The following is a 9,806-nucleotide window of genomic DNA, read 5'->3' on the forward strand; positions in this document are numbered from 1 at the left end:
CTGCAATATAACAGAGTGAAAAATTTAAGGGGGTCTGAATACTTTCCGTACCCACTGTATGTATGTATGTATGTGTATATATGTATGTGTATATATGTATATACATATATATATATATATATATGTGTATGTATATGTATATATACACACACACACACACACACATATATATATATAAACACACTTTTTCCCATGAAGCTGCTTTGAAGCAATATTGAGCAAAGGGCTACAGAAACTTGAATCGATCTGAATGTAAAAATATATTTTAATTACAAAATACAAATGTTTTTTCATTGCAGTAATTGACAGTTGGGAAAGAACCTATGTAATTATCGTGAAAACAATGCAATTAAGCTTAATTTTCTTAAAAGTTTTTAACAATGCCATTAGGCATTTTTTTAATGACCTCAATATTCACAAACAGGTTTTATGAGCTTTGCCTTTTTCTTTACAATAAATAGGTTTAATTTGGATCTAAAAACACCTGCACACACCACACCTGTACAGAGTGATGTCACTATTAGAAACAAAAGTCGACACAGAATGAGAGTCCGTGATGTCATACCTGTGCGGGCGTGTCTGTCTCGTTAATCGGCTGTCCATCAAACCGGAATCGAATCTGCCTCATCGTCAGTCCCTGAAAACACAAGCGTACATCAGTCCAGTGATTCTCACTTCATTCAGGAGCGGCACTGCTCCACTAAAAACCAGTGTGATTTCATTAATTGAATTAACAAAAACGTTTTAATAGTTTTAGTTAATGAATCCTGCTGAAAACGGAATAAACATTGAATTACAAATGAATTTGACTGGTTCTTTTTGATGAATCAATTGGCAACTCAGTCTCAAAAGATGTTATTATGCTCAAAATTGTACTATTATTTATGTACTGCTATAGTTTTTATTAATATTTTGGACTGACTTTTATTTCTATACTTTCATTTTCATTTGAATTTTAGTTACATTTGAGTAAATTTGTTATATTTTAGTTACATTTTATTAATTTTGTTATGTCCTTTTTTTAAATTCTTACTATTTCGGTTTAATTGTTTAGTTCTCTACTGAAAACCGAATAAATCCTGAATCCTGAATGAATGAATCAGTTAGACTGGTTCTTTTTAATGAATCGACTGGCAACTCCAAAGACGTTAAAAAGCTCAAAAGCAACATTACAATGCGAATCTGAAGGTACATCACACAGCATCCGACATCTTAGCGGACGTCCCACCCCTAAAAGGGAATTCAGAGTCTGAGATAAAGACGGCTGATCAGCTTCATATTTATTTTCCGCTGTTGAGAAGGATTTCCTGACGTCTGAATGAACATGAACCTCAGGGCAGGGATGCTTCCTTCCCCGTGCGCCAGTAAACGCTGTCCTACTTCTGCCGGCGAAACTCACAGCCCCACAATGAGATTAAACCCTCCGCCTCTGCCAGGAAAACATGTTAGTGACCTAAAGATCACGCGTCTCCTCGCGGAGCATCTTAACCTGGTGTGTTTACAGCGCTGAGGGAGCTGTTAATGAAGCCTGCTTGTGCACATGGACACGAAGTCTGTATGGACTTCTGATGAGCTGAACAGAGTCAAACTGAGCAGAAATAGTGATCAAGCGTCTCTTTCTTTGTCATACGTGAACAGTCATTGTTCTCTCGAACCCTCTCTGACATGGGAGAAACCTTGGGCCGGACGCACAGGAGCATTAAGCGGACATGAGGGAGTGATAAAGCCAGCAGCCGGTAAGACTGTTGAGGAAATACAGGGAAGCACTAGTGTTTATTGATCAGACTGAAGTGCTTTTGTCCAGATGGCCATAACAGTCTTGCGGACTGAACACTACTGCAACCCATCGGACACATTCACACTCAGATTAATACAGCATGCTTCAGTCCTTTCTCAATGACTTTGATTTATGTTATATTGACAGCGAGGCGAGGATGAGCCCGTATGTTTCTTAATGGCACGTTTTGTGTTGAATGACATTATCTATCAAATATCAGTCATTCTTGCAATTTGTAGAAAGTACACAAACACACAAACAAATGTTTAGGTTAGAAATGCATCCATTTTTGAATAAACGATTTCATTTCAAAGCTTTTAACACAGTGTTCCTATTGATGTGGTCGTTGTTCTCTGTCTTTACCCCCTCCTGAGAAAACAAAGACAAAATGTACAAACATAAACGTTTATGAGATATTACATCATTCTTCCTTGCATATTTTATGTACACGTCTCACTTGCAAGCATTACATTTAATTATTGATGATGGACATACTGGTCAACCACTACACAATATCCAAAGAAAATACTGAAATATTCTAAATAATGGCTCGGTCATCTATAATTTATCAGTAGGAGTGCTGTTTGTAGTTTGATGATTAAAATAGAAAGTGAACTCATGTTATAATCACATGATAATGACATGAACAGGGCAAGCCAGAGCCTAACATGTCTCATAGTCAGCACAGAAACTAATTAACATCCTCTCAACTATCTGAGGTACACAACATGTGGTCTTATGAAAAAAAAAATCATAATTTTCATAATGTATATAACGTTAAATTCTGTGGCTTTGAGTTGTATTAGTTATTGTGCTCGAGCTGCTGTGTTTCACGTGATGAATGGATCCCCAATAGTATGTTCCTGCACAACCGGAGGCTGCGGTTTCAGGACCGCAGTTCTAGGACCCTATTCTTTTGTAACAGCGCCACCTACCGAATTGGATCACTAAAGATGGACGACATGGACAGCAATCAGCGAGTAATGCCGAGTTCACACTGTACGATATTAGCCCGATTTTTCACTCGCCGACAGGTTTTGCGAAATCGCCAACAAATGCCCGACATCGGAAGAAAGTACACAAACACACAAACAAATGTTTAGGTTAGAAATGCATCCATTTTTGAATAAACGATTTCATTTCAAAGCTTTTAACACAGTGTTCCTTCACTGAACGTTATTAACCGAAGCCTTGATTTCTGTGAAACTGATCGAAATGAAGTGAGCTTATGATTAAAAAGAACAAATATCTGCCAACAGACTTGGAAAAATGAACTTAATTCAAAAAGTAAAACAAGTTTTCATTCCCCACGGACAGATATTTGCTGTGGTTTTAAACATAAACTCAGTTTTTCAGAAAACAAGACTTCACATCCTCATTTTGCTTCTCAAGTAAATGCATTTCGATTAAGGATGTTTAGATATTTTTATTTGCAGTGTGTGCAACATTTAATGCCACGACTTTATCAATTTCAGATTTTCTGCTCTGATTTAATACATTTTAAGGTATTAATTTGTGAAATTGTGAATTGAAACTCTCTAAGTCCCACAAAAACCCTGGAAAGGAGGCCAAGGAACATCTGAACGTAAAAAAATGATATATGTTCTTGCTTAAGATACTAAGTGCGTGCATAAAAATGTGTCCTTTCATTATTGAGTATATCTTCAATACATGCTGTGCCACTGAATTGTTTTGACACTGAAATGAAATATTCTTCAAAATTGGAAATATAAAGGAAAACTACATACAAATCATACATACAATGCAAATGCAGATTTGAGGTGCAATGCCATCAAAAAAAAAAAGAACTGGCTAGTTTTTTATTTTTTATTTTTATGAAATGTGGAAAGATTTTGCTAAATTAATCAATTTGGATTTTTTTTTGCTTTTAGTAATATATAAACTGATTTTTAATATATGTACAGCTTACAACGTACATGGGTGTTGCTGTTTTTTTTTTCATAAGATTGTTCTGGGATTTGCTTATTTCTTTTCTCTTTTTTGTGTTGTTTTTGTATGCATGAGTTGTTGCCTTGTACATTTTTTACACAAACTTATTTTTTGTATAATAATAATAATTGCAAATTCATTATTTAAAAAGTGCCGTTTCTGCTTAGAATGGACCAAAATGTCATTTCTAATCCCTGTTCATTATATTTCACGTTGTTCCACTGTATTATTGTTGGTCTTTTGTTGTCAAACAAGTCAAATTCTATTGTGGTTCTTCAATATGACAGTGAAGAAATTACGACAGGCTTCTGTATTTTGGGCAGAAACTCTAATATGTGCAGCCAGGACTACAAAAAGCTGTCGGGACAGTAGGTTTTCGGTCTTGTAGCTGATACGAGCTCACAGAGGAGATTGTGAGATTGAGACTTAATTTAACACAATCTGTCTCTCTGTGTGTGTGTGTGTGGCCCGTGACCTCACCTGTCTCTCACAGTAGGCCTTCATGAGCTTGCTGAGGGGTGTGTGTCTCTTGATTTTAAACTGGACCACTGACCCGTCCTGTCCCGCCACCTTCAGATTGATGTGTTAAGGTTAAAAAAACACATTATTTTCCACATGCTGTACATTGTTTCTCCTTCTTCATACTGTGATGCCCTGTCCGGCCAGAGCGACGAGACAACACTAATAAAACCCATTACAAACGAGGCATTCGTTGCATCCAGTGGGGACGTAATTACTGATTATCATAGCCAGAATAGTCCTCGGACCACTGCGATTTACTTTGCAATTACTTTCACGGACCAGCAGGGGTCCAGAGGAAAACGCCACACGGGATTTTTACGGCGCAAAATCATATATGTACATATATATATATATATATATATATATATATATACACGGTGTAAACCTAGTCTTAGTTGTTACTCTTTTAATGGAAACATGAAAACGTTTGTGAATGGCACGTTTGTCATTAAACACTGCTAGTAATTCTGCAATAATTGTCACTTCGTAATACTAATAATATAAGTGGAAACCAATAAAAAGCGTATTATTTATACACCAGTTTTAGTGTCAGTTCGTATTTTGCTCAGGCGTTCAGTAAGTCGTACTACTAACCGCGCAGGCATCAGGGGTCCTTCAGACTCATGGCGCTCGACTCTGAACGCGGAGTGTATTGAATGTAGTTCAGATCATACAGCGGTATAACATTATACTTTCGCTATTATTCGGGAGGATTTAATATCTTGGTGTTATGGAGGAGGTGGATGTAGAGCCCAGTACCACGGTAATTGTTGATTCGTACTCTCTCATCTGTACGTATGAATATTAATGTTCGGTGCAAGTATTTCTATGTGAAGAATACAAATGTGGGACATGTATAAAGTAGCTCTGAGGTGTTACCACGCTATCTGAAGGTAATATCATGATACTGCGATATATACTGTTGCACTAAATTATTATATTTATGTACCATAGTACTCCAAAGTAATACAGTAATACAAAAATATACCACGGTGTGTATCTATGTGTGTGTTTGTGTATGCATTACTTAAATTAAATGCATAACAATTTTTTTATTTATAAATGTATGCTTAAGATAAAATTGTGTATATATATATATATATATATATATATAAATAAGAATTAATAATGTGTTTCTTGCAGCTCATTCCCAGCGCTGGATTTCATCGGAAGCACTTGGGTTTTGAATGGGGTCCTGGAGATCTGTTAGTGTATGAGACAAACTACAAACTACAAGGTATTCATATCCACACTGGAAAGACTCTTTACTCTGGGATGAGGAAATGAAAGCTGTCAGAATCCTCATCAGTGTTTGTATTCCTGCTCAGGTCCGAGGTCTGCAGGCTCTCCATTCGTTCACATCGTGAGGAGAGATGAAGACATCTGCTCTCCCATCCTGCGCAAACTCTTCAACGAGTCCCATCTCATCTTCGTGGGGCTGCAGAAAATCAAAGAGGACATACCCAGCAAAAACAAGAAGTCACAGTGAGTCCTCGTGCCTAATAGTGTGGAAGTGCATGAAAGCAGACACGCTTCTGCTGAAATGATCTGATCGGTCGTTGTCTCCTGCAGGTTTGTGAGCATCAGTAAGAACTACAGGTCTGTGATCAGAGCTTGTATGGAGGAGCTGCAGCAGAACGCAGGTAAGCGCTCACATGACACGCATCACGCACGAGGAAGATGATGCTTTTGATCAGCTGATCGCGTTTTCGTTCTCTTTTCAGTTTCAACACAAAATGGTTCTTTAGCGTCACAGTATGGAGATCAGGTACTGTCAATTACACAGGCTAAGATCGACATGAAATCTAAATTGAGTGATCTGCAGTTTGTATGACCAGAGCAGATAATTTGATCATTTTGTTGTTTGTTAATTGATATGCAGTTTCAGTTTTAAAAACATTGTTTCAATAATAATAATTTTTTATGCTTTATTTTATAAAGTAATCATTAGATTATAACAAAAACAATATGCATGCGATCTGAATATTGTTTATTTTATAAAGATAAATTAATCATTAGATTACAAAATTAAAACAGTGTGCATGCATTAGGGATGTAACGATTCACTCAACTCATGATTCGATTCACGTTTTTTTTTTACAAAATGAGATTGAAGACAAATTATAAATTAAATGTGTCCTTTTATTATTGCTTAGACAAAATACTGTACGTTTCTTTGTGCATTCATATAAACTCCTACACCTAAATGAAACGCGATTTGTTTGGCATCTCAACCGATTTGAATCGTCACGTATTTGAATTGATTTTCAACCGGCTCGCGGTTAATAATTACATCCCTAGCATGCATTCTAACTATTATTTTATATGCTTTATAAAGATACATTTATGATAAATTACAACAACAAAAACATCATATTTATGCATTCTGTATTTTAATAATAATAAATTAATAAAAAGTTCTAAATGAGTTTTTCTAAAGGTAAACATATCTTTGTAATATTTTTTATTGCAATATAACATCTTGCTCTGATTCTGAAACAATCTTTCTGCTGACAAAATGAAGGTCATATGAGCAAAGAAAACTAATATTGTGATCTAACAAACCCTGATGGATAAAATAAAGTCCTGTCCTTATGGTTCTTAAATGAATATTCTGTTTGACTCAGAAATACGTCAAATTACTGAAGTTGAATGTTCTTCTGATCTCTCTAGGTCTCTATTCTCTTGGCGATAGAGCTCATATGGAACTTGTGTGAGGTTCTCTTCATCGACACAGCGCCAGGTAGAGGCGTCTAAAACTGTCAGAAACCTAGATTTGAGCAGGCCATTTTATCCTAGTTTTTCTGACTTGATTTTGTTGGGATGTTGCAGCCGGATCTCTGTTGCTCCACCTGCTGGATTGGGTGCGTCTGCACAAGTCGGACGTGGACGCGAGAGCGCGAGAGGTGTTACAGAGCGACAGCCCCGCCCAGCATCAGTCCTACTGGGACGTGGTACGAAACACGTGACCTCTGACCTCCAGAACATCTGAACATCATCATCCGTGTCCTTACGTGTGTGTGTGTGTGTGTGTGTGTGTGTGTGTGTGTGTGTGTGTGTGCAGGTGATCAGTTTAGTCCTGCAGGGCCGTACGGATGAAGCCCGTCAGGTGCTGTCCAAACAGGCGTCTCTGCGGGAGGAGAGCAGCTCTGTGTTCAAAAGCATGGACGGCCTGTTACAGACCATGCCCATATTTAACGTACGTGCATCAGGACATGCTTTTCCTAAACTGGTTAAGAACGTGTTGTATTTCACCCTAAAATCAGAAGAAATTATATGCTATTCAAGAAAAATGAAGCATATTGTAAGATTTCATTGTATATTTACAATTAAGCACATTTAAACTCTAAATTCTTAATACTGCAATACAAAAAAATGCATAAAAAAAACTTTTGGGGTCAGCAGCAAATCATCATATTAGAATTATTTCTGAAGGATCATGTGACACTGAAGACTGGAGTAATGATGCTGAAAATTCAGATTTACATCACAGGAATGAAATACATTTTATTATATATTACAATAGTAATTAGTTATTTTAAATTATAATAATATTTCACATTATTACTGTATTTTTGATTAACTAAATGCTGCCTTGGTGAACAGAAGAGATTCCTTTCAAAAAATGTTAAAGGGGTCATATGATGAGATTTCAATTTCTCTTTGAAGTGTTACAAGCTCTTGGTGCATAAAGAAGATCTAAAAAGACAGTAAAAATATGAACAGTAGTTTACATATTATATAATATATTAATTATAATATATTAATAATATAATATATTAATTAAAACTATATGTATAAAATATATTTAATTGTATTTTGAAATTTAATTGTAATTATAAACTTTTGTAGTATTCATTTTGTTGTCTTTAATATACTGTATAGTGATGTAAATGCATTAACATAATTGACACAATTGAGAACTACAGAAAAATATAAAATAAAGTAGAATAAAAAATTAAATGCAGAAATGTTAATGGATCAAGAATTAATTAATGAATGATGCATTTATATAGCGCTTTTTGTATTGCTGTACACACAAAGCGCTTTGCAATCGTGGGGGGTCTCTTCTCAACCACCACCAGTAATAGAAATAGAAAATGTTAAATAGGCTTCATTTTCTATGTAAATCTATTGATTTTGGGGTGAAACATAACCTGTTTTTGAGAGATTTACCCTTAAAGGGGTCATACGATGCTGCTAAGAAGAACATTATTTTGTGTATTTGGTGTAATGAAATGTGTTTATGCGGTTTAAAGTTACGCCTTCTTTCTTTGTGTGAACATTTGGGCGGCGTTATGCAAATCTTCCCACAGAGCGACGTAGATATGTGGGGGCGTATTAGAATGAGCCGTTTTAGGTAAGTGTGGCTGACTCTTAACTTTTATAAAGAATATCTCTTTGGATTTGAGACTTTAGTCTTTGCAACTTTACAGATCTTCTTTATGCACCAAGAGCTTGTAACACTCCAAAGAGAAAGAAAAAATTGAAATCGCATCATATGACCCCTTTAACTTTAGAGCTTGTCACTTTTATAAAACATTGTCACTATACATATTGTCGCTAAAATAATTGAATTCTGCATGTGTGTTTGTTGGTGCAGCCCACAGGAACTCAAACGCTGACTGAGTTTGAAGTCAAATGGAGACACTGGCACGAGGAGTGTGACCGCTGTCTCCAAGAAAACACCTTCGCTAGCAACCGTCACCTGGAGACCATCTGCAAGGTGAAGAGTGCCGACCTCTGATGAGCTTTGATTGAGTCCGCTGAGAGCGCGTGATCCTGACTCTGTCTGTCTCTGTCAGATCCTGGTTGGTGATGAGGACACGTTACTGGAGCAGAAAGAGCTGCTGAGCACCTGGTATCACTTCCTGGTCACACGGCTGCTCTTCACTCACCCTACAATCAAACCACCCGACCTGCACTACTACGCACAAGTACATACAACCAGTTACATATCAGTGTCACTGAGATGCTGTTCTAGTTTTTATTACTATTTTAAATTAGTTTTTACTGTTTAGATTTTGTTTTCTTTTTATTTATTTTTTAAATGTCTATCTAGTTTTTTTTATTTATTTTTTTAGTTTTATTAATTTTAGTATATCAAGTACTATTTACTGTTTTATTTTATTTTAGATCAAGTTTATTTCAATATTTTTAATTAGTTTCTTTTTTTCTTTTTAATATTTTCTTTTTCATTTTTGGAATTTCTATTTTATTATTTTATTATAATTCTTGCCCTGGCAACTAGCTGAAATTATATATATATTAGGGATGTAACGACTAACCGCGAGCCGGTTGAAAATCGATTCAAATATGTGACGATTCAAATCGGTTGAGATGCTAAACAAATCGCGATTCATTTAGGTGTAGGAGTTTATATGAATGCATGTCTGAGGGGAACTTACTGTCTTTAGAAAAGTTTAGATGGTATTTTTTCTTTTCATCTTGCCTCTGTATAATGCATATTAAAGTTCATAAGTGCAGCGCTGCTTTGATTACAGCGGAAACCAAGGAAACGCATTAAGCGCCACCTGCTGGCAGAGAGTGAATCTGC

General features: G+C 36.0%; 1 protein-coding gene and 1 pseudogene across 1 annotated transcript in view; one reads left to right on the forward strand and one right to left on the reverse strand.

The window, feature by feature from the left end:
- The window catches only part of LOC107677329 (small ubiquitin-related modifier 2-like), a 6,427-nt pseudogene extending 2,115 nt beyond the window's left edge, over positions 1-4,312 (reverse strand).
- Positions 4,313-4,840: 528 nt separating this feature from the next.
- Positions 4,841-9,806, forward strand: part of nup85 (nucleoporin 85) — a 9,862-nt gene continuing 4,896 nt past the window's right edge. The window contains exons 1-10 of the mRNA XM_016472218.1: positions 4,841-5,012; positions 5,393-5,486; positions 5,578-5,734; positions 5,822-5,892; positions 5,974-6,017; positions 6,923-6,992; positions 7,082-7,203; positions 7,314-7,448; positions 8,853-8,975; positions 9,055-9,186. Coding sequence (XP_016327704.1) covers positions 4,980-5,012; positions 5,393-5,486; positions 5,578-5,734; positions 5,822-5,892; positions 5,974-6,017; positions 6,923-6,992; positions 7,082-7,203; positions 7,314-7,448; positions 8,853-8,975; positions 9,055-9,186 — 981 coding nt within the window. The 5' untranslated portion in view covers positions 4,841-4,979. The remainder of the gene's footprint in view (positions 5,013-5,392; positions 5,487-5,577; positions 5,735-5,821; positions 5,893-5,973; positions 6,018-6,922; positions 6,993-7,081; positions 7,204-7,313; positions 7,449-8,852; positions 8,976-9,054; positions 9,187-9,806) is intronic.

Source organism: Sinocyclocheilus anshuiensis, unplaced genomic scaffold (genome assembly GCF_001515605.1).
Source record: "Sinocyclocheilus anshuiensis isolate Anshui unplaced genomic scaffold, SAMN03320099.WGS_v1.1 scaffold644, whole genome shotgun sequence".
NCBI classification, from domain to species: Eukaryota; Metazoa; Chordata; class Actinopteri; order Cypriniformes; family Cyprinidae; genus Sinocyclocheilus; species Sinocyclocheilus anshuiensis.